This window comes from Macaca nemestrina, chromosome 5 (assembly GCF_043159975.1).
Source record: "Macaca nemestrina isolate mMacNem1 chromosome 5, mMacNem.hap1, whole genome shotgun sequence".
NCBI lineage: Eukaryota > Metazoa > Chordata > Mammalia > Primates > Cercopithecidae > Macaca > Macaca nemestrina.
In genome coordinates, this window is record NC_092129.1 from 151,022,511 (window position 1) to 151,036,151 (window position 13,641).

The 13,641-nt window shown below is 53.6% G+C and overlaps 1 protein-coding gene across 3 annotated transcripts in view; it reads left to right on the top strand.

Annotated features, from left to right (window-relative positions):
- Nucleotides 1-13,613, top strand: part of VARS1 (valyl-tRNA synthetase 1) — an 18,816-nt gene extending 5,203 nt beyond the window's left edge. For 2 of the 3 annotated variants that reach the window (XM_011768828.2, XM_011768827.2), the window contains exons 9-30: nucleotides 5,366-5,530; nucleotides 5,776-5,857; nucleotides 6,388-6,507; nucleotides 6,594-6,702; nucleotides 6,788-6,882; nucleotides 7,918-8,008; nucleotides 8,259-8,383; nucleotides 8,471-8,574; nucleotides 8,661-8,819; nucleotides 8,923-9,013; nucleotides 9,148-9,253; nucleotides 9,339-9,409; nucleotides 9,494-9,619; nucleotides 9,977-10,081; nucleotides 10,162-10,230; nucleotides 10,317-10,395; nucleotides 10,529-10,656; nucleotides 10,962-11,117; nucleotides 11,293-11,499; nucleotides 11,571-11,682; nucleotides 11,815-12,140; nucleotides 13,469-13,613. In XM_011768828.2, the coding sequence (XP_011767130.2) occupies nucleotides 5,366-5,530; nucleotides 5,776-5,857; nucleotides 6,388-6,507; nucleotides 6,594-6,702; nucleotides 6,788-6,882; nucleotides 7,918-8,008; nucleotides 8,259-8,383; nucleotides 8,471-8,574; nucleotides 8,661-8,819; nucleotides 8,923-9,013; nucleotides 9,148-9,253; nucleotides 9,339-9,409; nucleotides 9,494-9,619; nucleotides 9,977-10,081; nucleotides 10,162-10,230; nucleotides 10,317-10,395; nucleotides 10,529-10,656; nucleotides 10,962-11,117; nucleotides 11,293-11,499; nucleotides 11,571-11,682; nucleotides 11,815-12,140; nucleotides 13,469-13,537 (2,695 nt within the window). In that variant the 3' untranslated portion in view covers nucleotides 13,538-13,613. The remainder of the gene's footprint in view (nucleotides 1-5,365; nucleotides 5,531-5,775; nucleotides 5,858-6,387; nucleotides 6,508-6,593; nucleotides 6,703-6,787; nucleotides 6,883-7,917; nucleotides 8,009-8,258; nucleotides 8,384-8,470; nucleotides 8,575-8,660; nucleotides 8,820-8,922; nucleotides 9,014-9,147; nucleotides 9,254-9,338; nucleotides 9,410-9,493; nucleotides 9,620-9,976; nucleotides 10,082-10,161; nucleotides 10,231-10,316; nucleotides 10,396-10,528; nucleotides 10,657-10,961; nucleotides 11,118-11,292; nucleotides 11,500-11,570; nucleotides 11,683-11,814; nucleotides 12,141-13,468) is intronic. The other variant, XR_011623848.1, reaches the window with a different exon arrangement.
- The last annotated feature ends 28 nt before the right edge of the window (nucleotides 13,614-13,641 follow it).

Genomic DNA, 13,641 nt, shown 5'->3' on the forward strand with positions numbered 1-13,641 from the left:
CCATTGTTATCACTTTGATGTGTATCTTTCCAGATCTTTCCTATTTACTTACATATACATGTACCCATAGAAATTTATAGTTCTCCTTTTGGGTGAGTCTTTTCTATATTTTAATATAAAGGGTTCACATTACACATGTTATGCGCTAGCTTTCTTCTTACACTTAACACTTTCTCTTGGAGATCTTTCCTTGTCCTTACACACATACCACACATACTGACTTCCTTCTTTTTCATTGTTCCATAATATCCCATAGTGTGGCTATACCATAGTGAAGTCACTCTTTTTTTTTTTTTTTTTGAGACAGAGTTTCACTCTTTTTGCTCAGGCTGGAGTGCAGTGGCGCAATCTCTGCTCACTGCAACCTCCACCTCCTAGGTTCAAGCGATTCTCTTGCCTCAGCCTCCCAAGTAGCTGGCATTACAGGCACCTGCCACCACACCCGGCTAATTTTTGTATTTTTAGTAGAGATGGGGTTTCACCATGTTGACCAGGCTGGTCTCGAACTCCTGACCTCAGGTGATCTGCCTGCCTCAACCTCCCAAAGTGCTGGGATTACAGGCGTGAATGAGCTACTGCTCCCAGCCTGGAGTCACTTTTTAATTAATGGTTCTTTCTGGTTTGTTGTTGTTGTTGTTGTTGAAAACCTTACTCTAATGCACATCCCTGTATATCAAGCTTGTCCAACCTGCATCCTGTGGGCCACTTGTGGCCCAGGAAGGCTTTGAATGCAGCTTAACACAAATTTGTAAACTTTCTTTAAACATTTAAGATTTTGTGTGTGTGTGTGTGTGTGTGTGTGTGTGTTTTAAGCTCATCAGCTATCGTTAGTGTTAGTGTATTTTTATTTATTTATTTTTATTTTTTATTTTTTCTGAGATGAGTGTCGCTCTGTCGCCCAGGCTGGAGTGCAGTGGCACAATCTGGGCTCACTGCAAGCTCCAAGCTCCGCCTCCCAGGTTAACGCCATTCTCCTGCCTCATCCTCCTGAGTAGCTGGGACTACAGGCGCCCGCCACCACACTCAGCTAATTTTTTTATTTTTATTTTTACTAGAGACAGGGTTTCCCCATGTTAGCCAGGATGGTCTCGATCTCCTGACCTCGTGATCTACCCGCCTCGGCCTCCCAAAGTGCTGGGATTACAGGCGTGAACCACCGCGCCCGGCCAGTGTTAGTGTATTTTATGTGTGGCCCAAGACAGTTCTTCCGTGTGGCCCAGGGAAGCCAAAAGATTGGATACCCCTGCTGTACATGCTTGCTCAAGCATGTGTGGAAGGGTTTCACTGGTGTAGCTATCAAGAAGTGAAACTGCTAGGTCGGCAGGGCACACCTATATTAAGTACGCACAGAAGCTGCCAGGTTGCCCTGCAGAATGGCTTTGCTGATTGATACCTCCAGGAATTGCTGTGAGAGGATTCATTCCCTACCCTTTCCAAGCCTGAGCATTAGGGTTGCCTAATTAGTTTTGCCAATCTGATGGACAAAAAAATGATACCTCTGTTACTTTACTTTGTACTTTTCTGATTACTATTGAAATTGTACCTATTTCCGTATTTCTTGGCCAGTCAGGTTTACCCGTATGTGAATTGTCTGTATCTATCTTTTGCCTGTTTTTCTATTGATTCTTTGTTGTTTTTCTTTTTAATTTTTTTTGAGAATTCTTTACCTGTTCTGGGTATTGATTTTTTTGTTATATATTGTAAATGTTTGTGTTTTATTATTGTGTGGTAGTTTTCCTGTTATTGTAAATGTTTCTCCTGTTTTCTGTTACTATTTGTTTTCACTGCTAATATTTTAATTAGTAATAAATACAAAGTAATATTATAGGTGACAAATCTTTTTTAAAAGTGTTTTAAAATGACTTTACCATTTTTGGAAACCAGGGTTTATTATATTTAAATTTTGAGAATTTTTTCAGGTGTCTTAGGTACTAAATTAATGTGGTCAAAAGATATTTACTGGGCCCAACTATGTGCCCCTCCTGCGCTGAGCACTGGGGATGTAATGTTTATGCATTTTGCAAGTAACTGAGAGCTGGGAAAGCAGTTATTTATTTTTTTATTTTTATTATTATTATTTTTTTGAGGCAGTCACCCAGGCTGGAGTGCAGTGGCGCAATCTTGGCTCACTGCAAGCTCCGCCTCCCGGGTTCATGCCATTCTCCTGCCTCAGCCTCCAGAGTAGTTGGGACTACAAGTGCCAGCCACCATGCCTGGCTAATTTTTTGTATTTTTTTTTTTTTAGTAGGGACAGGGTTTCACCGTGTTCGCCAGGATGGTCTCAATCTCCTGACCTCGTGATCTGCCCGCCTCGGCCTCACAAAGTGCTGGGATTACACGCGTGAGCCACGGCGCCTGGCCTGGTTTTTTTTTTTTTTTTTTTTTTGAGTCAGAGTCTTGCTCTGTTGCCCAGGCTGGAGTGCAGTGGTGCATGCTTACTGCAACCTATGCCTCCTGGGTTCAAGCGATTCTCCTGCCTCAGCCTTCTGAGTAGCTGGGATTATAGGCACCGGCCACCACACCCGGCTAATTTTTCTATTTTTAGTAGAGACAGAGTTTCACCATGTTGGTCAGGCTGGTCTCGAACTCCTGACCTTGTGATCCGCCTGCTTCGGCCTCCCAAAGCGCTGGGATGATAGGCATGAGCCACCTCGCCCAGCCAACAGTTCTGTTAAATACACATAACATACAATGGCCAAGTTGTTTGTGTTTGTGTTTGCGTTTTTGTTTCGTTTTTCAATTTTTCAATTTTTTTTTTGGAAATGGAGTCTCGCTCTGTCACCCAGGCTGGAGTGCAGTGGCGCGATCTTGGCTCACTGCAAGCTCCGCCTCCCGGGTTCACACCATTCTCCTGCCTCAGCCTCCTGAGTAACTGGGACTACAGGCGCCCGCCACCACACCTGGCTAATTTTTTTTTTTTATTTTTAGTAGAGACAGGGTTTCACCGTGTTAGCCAGGATGGTCTCGATCTCCTGATCTCGTGATCCGCCCGCCTCAGCCTCCCAAAGTGCTGGGATTATAGGCATGAGCCACCACGCCCAGCCCTGTTTTTCAATTTTTTAACAAAACCAAGAGAGGGTCTCGCTATGTTGCCCCAGCTAGTCTTGAACTTCTGGGCTCAAGTAATCTTCCTCCCTCAGTCTCCCAAAGTGCTGGGACTACAGGCATGAACCACCATACCTGGCCCCCAAGTTTGTTTACATGAGAACAGAATGAATACTTTTTTGTTTTTTAAATGAGACAGAGTCTCATTCTGTCACCCAGACTGGAGTGCAGTGACGCGATGTTGTCTCACTGCAACCTCCACCACTCGGGTTCAAGCAATTCTCGTGTCTCAGTCTCCTGAGTAGCTGGCACTACAGGCGTGCACCACCACGCCCAGCTAATTTTTTTGCATTTTTATTAGAGAGAGTTTTGCCATGTTGGCCAAACTGGTCTCAACCTCCTAACTTGAAGTGATCTGCCTGTCTCGGCCTCCCAAAGTGCTGGGATTACAGGCGTGAGCCACCGCGCCTGGCCACATACTTCTTATAAAACGTTTTTTTCTTATAAAACTCTTAAGGTAGCCACATTTTTTTCCAGTGAACATGGTTTAAATAAAATGTGAGATACTCCCATTACTTTAATGGAATAGAGTTATATCAACTTTTTATTTATTTATTTATTTATTTATTTTTTGAGACAGAGTCTAGTTCTGTCGCCCAGGCTGGAGTGCAGTGGCGCAATCTCGGCTCACTGCAAGCTCCACCTCCCGGGTTCACGCCATTCTCCTGGCTCAGCCTCCCGAGTAGCTGGGACTACAGGTGCCCACCACCGCGCCCGGCTAATTTTTTGTATTTTTAGTAGAGACGGGGTTTCACTGTGATCTTGATCTCCTGACCTCGTGATCCGCCCGCCTCGGCCTCCCAAAGTGCTGGGATTACAGGCGTGAGCCACCGCGCCCGGCTTATTTATTTATTTCTTTATTTTTGAGACAGAGGCTCTCAGCTGGGAACAAAGGTGCACGCCACCATGCCTGGCTTTTTTTTTTTTTTTTTTTTTTTTGCAGAGACTAGGTCTCACTATGTTGCCCAGGCTAGTCTGCAACTCCTGGGCTCAAGCAATCCTCCCACCTTGGCCTCCCAAAGTGTTGGGGTTATAGGTTTGAGCCACTGTGCCTGGCTTGAATTCTTTAATCTATCTAAAGTTTCTTTTTGTGACTATTGATAAGGGGAAGATTTTTTCCAAATAATTAGCTAGTTGTTCCAAACAAATATTTTGAATAGTTTATCCTTACTTTACTGATAGGAAGTGCCACCTTTCACAAATACTAAATTTGCTTGTATCTGTTTCCAGGCACTATTTTGTTTCTATTTAGTAATTTATTTTAACAATTAGAACTTTTGCTATCCTGTTTGGCAGGAGCCTCCTCTTTGTTCTTTTTTTTTTTTTTTTTGAGACAGAGTCTCACTCTGTCATCCAGGCTGGAGTGCAGTGGCCCAATCTCAGCTCACTGCAACCTCCACCTCCCGGGTTCAAGCGATTCTTGTGCTTCAGCCTCCCAAGTAGCTGGGATTACAGGCATGCACCACCATGCCTGGCTAATTTTTGTATTTTTGGTAGAGACAGGGTTTCGCCATGTTGGTCAGGCTGGTCTCGAACTCCTGTCCTCAAGTGATCCACTCGCCTTGGCCTCCCAAAGTCCTGGGGTTACAGGTGTGAGCCACCACGCAGGCCTGTCTTTGTTCTTTTTCCATATTGCCTTGGCTCTTCCTGCAAATCTTTTCTCCTTGACTAGCTTTAGAATCACAAGGGTTCCAGCTCTACCCCTGCTTCTTTCTTTTTTTGTTTGTTTTTTGGAGACAGAGTCTCACTCTGTCACCCAGGCTGGAGTGCAATGGCATGATCCTGGCTTGCTGCAACCTCTGCTTCCCGGGTTCAAGCAATTCTCCTGCCTCAGCCTCCCAAGTAGCTGAGGTTACAGGCATATGCCACCACGCCCAGCTAACTTTGTATTTTTAACAGAGACAGGGTTTTACCATGTTGGCCGGGGCTTATCTTGAACTCCCCACCTCAGGTGATCCACCCACCTCGGCCTCCCAAAGTGCTGGGATTACAGGCGCGTGCCACCATGCCCAGCTAATTTTGTATTTTTAGTAGAGAAGGGTTTTACCATGTTGGCCAGGCTGATCTCGAACTCCCCACCTTAGGTGATCCGCCCACCTCAGCCTCCCAAAGTTCTGGGATTACAGGCATGAGCCACTGCGCCCGGCCTCCCTGCTTCTTTATTTAGAGTCCATTGACTCCTTGCCTGGAGCCTCTCCTTTCTTTGGTGCCAGGCCCCACTGGCCTGACTCACCCTCTGGTCCTCCATGCCCCCCAACAGGCACCGTATGCGTGGGGAGACCACCCTGTGGAACCCTGGCTGTGACCATGCAGGTATTGCCACCCAGGTGGTGGTGGAGAAGAAGCTATGGCGTGAGCAGGGGCTGAGCCGGCACCAGCTGGGCCGCGAGGCCTTTCTACAGGAGGTCTGGAAGTGGAAGGAGGAGTGAGTATGCAGCATCACTGTGGGCATTACAGCCCTGCCTCCCTATTCCCTATCCAGAGGACCTCTGTCACCTGTAACCCCTGGCCACAGGGTCAGACCCTCTCACAGAGGCAGAGTCAGTTGGCTCTAGGGACCAGGTAAATTTCAGGGGGATGGGTGATCTCCACACTGCCCAGTTAGCCACCTGATGTCTCCCTCCAGCCCAGGCATGAGTGCTGACCTCAGCCTGTCTTGTCTACTTCCAGGAAAGGTGACCGGATTTACCACCAGTTGAAGAAGCTCGGCAGCTCCTTGGACTGGGATCGAGCCTGTTTCACCATGGACCCTGTGCGTGGGAGGGGTCTCAAAGCTGGGGCAGGAGTAGGAGTCTCCCCAGGGTGGGACCCCCACAGGAGAGAGCACAGGTGCTGCGGCCCTCTCTCAGGAGCTGGCCCACGTGAAACACTATGGAGGGCTCGGCTGCAAATGCCACTTCCCACCCCTCGCCACGGCCCTTTCCATATCGTGGCCCTTCGTGTTCCCTGTCTTGGCTCTGGGAGCTCCAGATTCCTCCAGATGGCACATGATCAGGACCCCGTCTCCCATGGAGCCTGAACTCCCAGGGTCCTCTGCACCAGTACTTGTCCCCAGCTGAGTGTCTTCGTTGCCATCTGCAGCATCACAAGACTTGTTGGCTGCTCTTGTGTTCCCTTAGTCCCCTCTCCCCCTCAAGGAAAGAAGGAAAGTACTCCCCTCAGAGGGGTCTTTGTACTGGCCAGTGGGACTCTGTATGGGCCAGGCCTCACTGGGGCCCTGGGTGTCTGCCTGGGCCTCCAGCACAAGGCCCATCTCTCTGACTTTTCCCTGCTCCACCCCAGAAACTCTCAGCAGCTGTGACAGAGGCCTTTGTCCGGCTTCACGAGGAAGGTGTCATCTATCGCAGTACCCGCCTTGTTAACTGGTCCTGCACTCTCAACTCCGCCATCTCTGACATTGAGGTGCGCCCCCTAACCTGGCCTGTCTCCATCTCCAGTCTACCTTGGCCCTGGCCCCTGGGCCACGCCTCTAAATACCCATTTTACAGGTGGATAAGAAGGAGCTGACAGGTCGCACCCTGCTCTCCGTGCCTGGCTACAAGGAGAAGGTGGAGTTCGGGGTCCTCGTGTCCTTTGCCTATAAGGTCCAAGGCTCAGGTAGGAGCCAGGGGCACCAGGATCCTGGGCTGGGAGTGGCAGGAAGGGGCCAGGGCCAAGACCACAAGGCCTTCTGTCACCCCAGACAGCGACGAGGAGGTGGTGGTGGCAACAACTCGGATCGAGACAATGCTGGGAGATGTGGCTGTAGCTGTGCACCCCAAAGATACCAGATACCAGGTGGGGGACTGTCCACAGTTAGGGAAGGAATCCTGGCCAAAAAGGGCTCCCGTCCTTATGGGGTGGAGGGGTTGGACTTAGGACCCTGGCTGAGGAGAGGAAACTGGGTTAGAAACTGGTCTTCAGCGTCTTTCCCAGCTCTGACGGTATAGCTACTGGGGGCTGTTTGGGGAGTTCAAGTGTTGGGATAGTCAGGGCCCTGGAAAGGAAGGACTTGGGCCCAGCCCTTTAAAAAGTTTTTAAAAAGTTAAATAACCGGGCGTGGTGGCTCCTGCCTGTAATCCCAGCGCTTTGGGAGGCTGAGGCAGGCGAATCATAAGGTCAGGAGTTCGAGACCAGCCTGGCCAACGTAGTGAAACCCCGTCTCTATTAAAAATACAAAAAATTAGCCGGTTGTGGTGGCGGGTGCCTGTAATCCCAGCTACTCAGGAGGCTGAGGCAGGAGAATCGCTTGAACATGGGATGCGGAGGTTGCAGTGAGCTGAGATCACTCCGCTGCACTTCAGCCTTGGCGACACAGCGAGACTCTGTCTCAAAAAAAACAAAAGTTAAATAGAGACAAGGTCTCGCTCTGTTAACCAGGCTGATCTTGAACTCCTGGCCTCAAGGAAGCCTCCTGCCCCAGCCTCCCAAAGTGTGGGGATTACAGATGTGAGCCATGGCACCAGGCCCCTGCATGCATTTTTTTTTTTTTTTTTTTTTGAGAGAGGGTCTCTCTCGCTTAGGCTAGAGTGCAGTGGTGTCATCTTGGCTTATTGCAACCTCCACCTCCCGGGTTTCAAGCAGTACTCATGCCTCAGCCTCTTGAGTAGCTGAGATTACAGGCACGCGTCACCACACCTGGCTAATTTTTTTTTTGTTTTTTTTTTATATTTTTAGTAGAGACAAGGTTTCACCATGTTGGCCAGGCTGGTCTCCAACTCCCGGCCTCAAGTGATCTGCCTGCCTCAGCCTCCCAAAATTCTGGGATTACAGGTGGGAATCACGGCGTCTGGCCCCACTTCATGCTTTTTTGGTATCTTTTTCCACCCCCAGCACCTGAAGGGGAAGAACGTGATCCACCCATTCCTGTCTCGGAGCCTTCCCATTGTCTTCGATGAATTTGTGGACATGGATTTTGGCACAGGTAGGCAAGGGGCTGGTCCTATGGGGACAGGAAAAGACTGGAGCTGCACCCTAGCTGTCCATCTTCTCTCAGAGAAAAAGAAAATAAGCTTCAGCCAAATAGGCAGAGCTTGGGGTGGTTCTCAAGGGACTGCATTAGACAAGTGGGGGCCAGGAGTGGTCTTGGAGCTACATCCTTCTGCAAAAGAGGTGAGTGTAGGAAGGAACTCCATGGAGTCCCTCATGACCCAGGCATCCCCATGTACACCCAGGTGCTGTGAAGATCACCCCCGCACATGACCAAAACGACTATGAAGTTGGGCAGCGGCACGGGCTGGAGGCCATCAGCATCATGGACTCCCGGGGGGCCCTCATCAACGTGCCTCCGCCTTTCCTGGTGAGGCTGCCTGGAGCATGAGTGCCCGGGTCAGGGAGATGGAGGGGTGGCTGGGCATCGCCATGATGAGGCCTCATTCCCACCCAGGGCCTGCCTAGGTTTGAGGCCAGGAAAGCGGTGCTGGTGGCGCTGAAGGAGCGGGGACTGTTCCGTGGCGTTGAGGACAACCCCATGGTGGTGCCACTTTGCAAGTGAGGGTGGGGGCCTGAGAGGGGAGGAAGGTGGAGGGCTCCTTAGGGTTTTACCGCCTGGCCTTCTCACCTATGCGTACCCACAGCCGGTCGAAGGACGTGGTAGAGCCTCTGCTGCGGCCGCAGTGGTACGTTCGCTGCGGGGAGATGGCCCAGGCTGCCAGCGCCGCTGTGACTCGGGGTGACCTCCGCATCCTGCCTGAGGCCCATCAGCGCACGTGGCATGCCTGGATGGACAACATCCGGTGTGTAGGGCCCTCAGTGTGGGAGGGGCTTGCCAAGGGCTGAGCAGGGCTCGGGCCAGGCTCCACCAGGCCCTCCCTGATTTCCCCTCCCCGACATTTGCAGGGAGTGGTGCATTTCCAGGCAGCTGTGGTGGGGCCATCGCATCCCAGCCTACTTTGTCACTGTCAGTGACCCAGCGGTGCCCCCTGGGGAGGTGAGCAGACGGCCAGAGCTAGCTGCTGGGACACCCTCGGGGAGCAGTGTGTTTATTGGGTCCTTGGTGGGGGGAGGGGCAGGATGAGCCAGAAGCAAACACACCCCCTTGGGTAATCACTGCACCTGCGGCAGGACCCTGACGGGCGGTACTGGGTGAGTGGACGCAACGAGGCGGAGGCCCGGGAGAAGGCAGCCAAGGAGTTCGGAGTGTCCCCTGACAAGATCAGTCTCCAGCAAGGCAAGGAGGGGCTTTGAGGGTTTGGAGGGAGTTGTTGGGGGCAGAGCTCCACTCCCTCTGACCTCTGACTTTTGGCCTCTCTCAGATGAGGATGTATTGGATACCTGGTTCTCCTCCGGCCTCTTCCCCTTATCCATTTTTGGCTGGCCCAACCAGGTGTGTTCCTGGGGCCAGGGCTTGGCGGGACAGGGGACTGGAGGGTGGGTGTTGGCTCCCCTTCACACCCTGGTCTGCCCTCAGTCAGAAGACCTGAGTGTGTTCTACCCTGGGACACTGCTGGAGACTGGTCACGACATCCTCTTCTTCTGGGTGGCCCGGATGGTCATGCTGGGCCTGAAGCTCACGGGCAGGCTGCCCTTTAGAGAGGTGCGGAGACAGCCGAGACCCTCCCATCACCCCCAGCCTCCTCTCCTTCTGTCCTGTTCTGCAGCACAGGCCCCGCGTGGCTGGGGCATGGAGTTAGCTGTAGGCAGGCCTGACCCAGGGGCTGGTGGAGGGTTGAAATCCAGCCTGGGCCCTGCTCAGTGATTCCTGTGCCCAGGGCTTCGTCTTCCCAGAGGAGGGAGTGCTTCTGATTCACATAAAGGCACTGAACGAACACTTGGGGACACTCAGTGGGACATGAGGTTCACAGTGGGGTAGACCAGACACAGTCCTGGTCGGGGCACTGAGACCAGGGAAGGAGAGGACTGAGTCGCACGGGCCTGCCCACCTGCTCTTCAGGTCTACCTCCATGCCATCGTGCGAGATGCTCACGGCCGGAAGATGAGCAAGTCTCTAGGCAATGTCATCGATCCCCTGGACGTCATCTATGGAGTCTCCCTGCAGGTGGGCTGGGTGCTGGGCCAGCCAGGAAGGGCTGTGGGGCTGTGGCCACAGCCACCTGACTGCTCCCACTCCACCCTCAGGGCCTCCACGACCAGCTACTGAACAGCAACCTGGATCCCAGCGAGGTGGAGAAGGCCAAAGAAGGGCAGGTGTGGAGGGTTGGGCTGGGCTGAGCAGGGGCACAGCGTGGATGGGGCTGGCTGAGGACACTCGTGCCTCTGCCTCTTCCCTGTAGAAAGCTGACTTCCCAGCGGGGATTCCCGAGTGTGGCACCGATGCTCTCCGGTTTGGATTATGTGCCTACACGTCCCAGGGTATGGCCCCCAAAGCTGCCCTCCCAGCCACTCCCTCCTTCTGTGAGGCCCATCCCTCTTCTCCACCCTGAGCCTCTGGTGGGCATGGGCTGGGAAGAGGATGATGAGGACTCACGTCTTACCCCCGACCCAGGTCGTGACATCAACCTGGATGTGAACCGGATACTGGGTTACCGCCACTTCTGCAACAAGCTCTGGAATGCCACCAAGTTTGCCCTTCGTGGCCTTGGGAAGGGTTTTGTGCCCTCACCCACCTCCCAGGTAAGGGCCTGGTGGGCAGCAAAGGCTGGGCACAGGAATCACTGAGCAGGGCCCACACAGGCTGCACCCCTGTCCAGAGTGGCCTCCGTGTTGCCGGGGGGACAGATAGACACAGAGACGGACAGTTAAAGGGAAAGCCCAGGGCACTGGGGGCTGGGGCCCGTCACTTCTTCCCAGATCCTGGCACATAGGTGGTTGCTTTGGACTCATCAGACTCTGGATGAAGATTTGCCCATGACTCCTGCCCCCATGGGGTTCTGGCACCCTCCCCTGGCCCGCGAGCTGATACACCCTCTCTCCCCAAGCCCGGAGGCCATGAAAGCCTGGTGGACCGCTGGATCCGCAGCCGCCTGACAGAGGCTGTGAGGCTCAGCAATCAAGGCTTCCAGGCCTACGACTTCCCGGCCGCCACCACTGCCCAGTACAGCTTCTGGCTCTATGAGCTCTGTGATGTCTACTTGGTGAGAAGGAGCAGAGCGGGGCAGGGGATGGTGGGGGCGGGCGGGCAGCAGAGCCCTGGGCTCAGTTTTGCCAGAGTTGGCCTTGAGACCTAAGCCAACCCATCCTCTTCCCAGTCCTCACATGCACAGTGAGGGCTCAAGGCTAGCCGTGAGCCCTGTACCTCTCGTCCCCTAGGAGTGCCTAAAACCTGTACTGAATGGGGTAGACCAGGTGGCAGCCGAGTGTGCCCGCCAGACCCTGTACACCTGCCTGGACGTTGGCCTGCGGCTGCTCTCGCCCTTCATGCCCTTCGTGACGGAGGAGCTGTTCCAGAGGCTGCCCCGGAGGATGCCGCAAGCTCCCCCTAGCCTCTGTGTCACCCCCTACCCAGAGCCCTCAGAGGTATGGCATGGCCTGGAGAGGGGAGTCTGACCTGCGCTGCAGCCCCCCTCACCCCCTCCTCCACCCCACAGTGCTCCTGGAAGGACCCTGAGGCAGAAGCTGCCCTTGAGCTGGCGCTAAGCATCACGCGAGCTGTGCGCTCCCTGCGGGCGGACTACAACCTCACCCGGATCCGGCCTGACTGTGAGCCTCAGGCCCCCATGTCCACCCCATCCCACTGTCCCCTCAGCCCACTCTGCGACCCAGTGTCCAGCAGTGACTGCTTGGTTTCCTGTCTCCATGGAGCTAGGCCTCACCTTTCTCCCTCTCTGGCAGGCTTCCTGGAAGTGGCGGATGAGGCCACGGGCGCCCTGGCATCGGCTGTGTCGGGCTACGTGCAGGCGCTGTCCAGCGCAGGTGTGGTGGCTGTTCTGGCCCTGGGGGCTCCCGCCCCGCAGGGTTGCGCTGTGGCTCTGGCCTCTGATCGCTGCTCCATCCACCTGCAGCTGCAGGGGCTGGTGGACCCTGCGCGGGAGCTGGGCAAGCTGCAAGCCAAGCGCGTTGAGGCACAGCGGCAGGCCCAGCGTCTGCGGGAACGCCGTGCCGCCTCAGGCTACCCTGTCAAAGTGCCCCTCGAAGTCCAGGAGGCAGATGAAGCCAAGGTGTGTGGCGTGAGTGGGCATTTCCCACACCATCCACTTCCTCCGTCAAAACCCTGGTCTGGGCTGGTCCTAGTACAGTGGTGTTGACGATTAATTGATCGTAACCAGCTACAGATTTCTTTGTTCCTTCTCCATTCCCACTAACCTTACAAAACAAAACAGCCTGGTTCAGTGCCTCACACCTGTAATCCCAGAACTTTGGGAGGCCGAGGTGGGTGGATCACTTGAGCCCAGGGGTTTGAGAGCAGCCAACATGGTGAAATCCCATCTCTACAACAAATATAGAAAAATTAGCTGGCCACAGTGGCACACACCTGGGGTCCCAGCTACTCGGGGGGCTGAGGTGGGCGGATTGCTTGAGCCTGGGAGGTCAAGGCTGCAGTGAGCCGAGATCATGCCACTGCACTCCAGCCTGGACAACAGAGAGAGAGAAGACCCTCTCTCTCAAAAAAAAAAAAAAGCATCCAAAACAAAACCCAAAATCCAAACCAAAACTTCCTGGTCTGGAAGCTGGACTCTGTACCCAAACCTGGGGAATCCACTGGGAAGCATGGAGCCCAGGCGCTTGGAGCAGGGACCATAGAATGCCCTTCCCTTACACATGGGGAGCAGCTGGGGGCTGGGCACAGCCCAGGGTCACACAACAGGTCGGAGATGGAGGCTGACCTAGAACCAGGCATCCTATCTCCCAATCAGACCCTTCATACCCCACCCAGCTGCCTAAAATGTGGAAACCCGCATGCCTGAGGCTAGGCTTGGGGTCCACGTGTAGTCGGGAGCCCTGGACCTCCCACCACTTACTTTCAAGCCTACCGAGCTGACCCTGGAAGGCCAGTCTCGTTTGTCCCCTGCCTCCTGGGTTCCGCCAGAGAGGAGTAGTATAGTAAGCTGCACAGACATGGAGAAAATCAGTCATAGAGGCCAAGAGCTAGAGAGCCTTGAGTGGACCTGGTTCATCTCACCTGGTTCTCCCAAGAGCCTGGGAGGGGTAATATTATCGTCATCTGACAAATGAAGTGATTGGCCTGGGACCCTGTGCTCTCCTGCTTACGTGGGGACACTGTGGGGAGCATGGAGGCTCTGAGGTTCCTTTGTTCTTGGGGACTGACCACTCTGTGGAAAAAGGCAAGACCCAAGAGGTGCTGGTGGAGGTGGGGGTGGGGGTGCTGGCGGAAATGGGTGGGGAGCCACGCCAGCCAGGTTCACGCCTCCTCCGAGCTACTGACCTTCCATGGTCCTCGCTCATCTTTCCAACTTTGTTGTCCTGGGTGTCTGGGGGTCTCTTCGCTTGGACGTGGGTCCTCACCCATCCCCTGGTTCCACTCCAGCTCCAACAGACGGAAGCAGAGCTCAGGAAGGTGGATGAGGCCATCGCCCTATTCCAGAAGATGCTGTGATCCACCACCTAGCTTCCCCGCTCACCCCCAGCAGCTCACCATGGGGATGGCAGCAATAAAATATTTTCCCACAAAATCCTCTTGTCATCTGTGGTGGGGGCAGA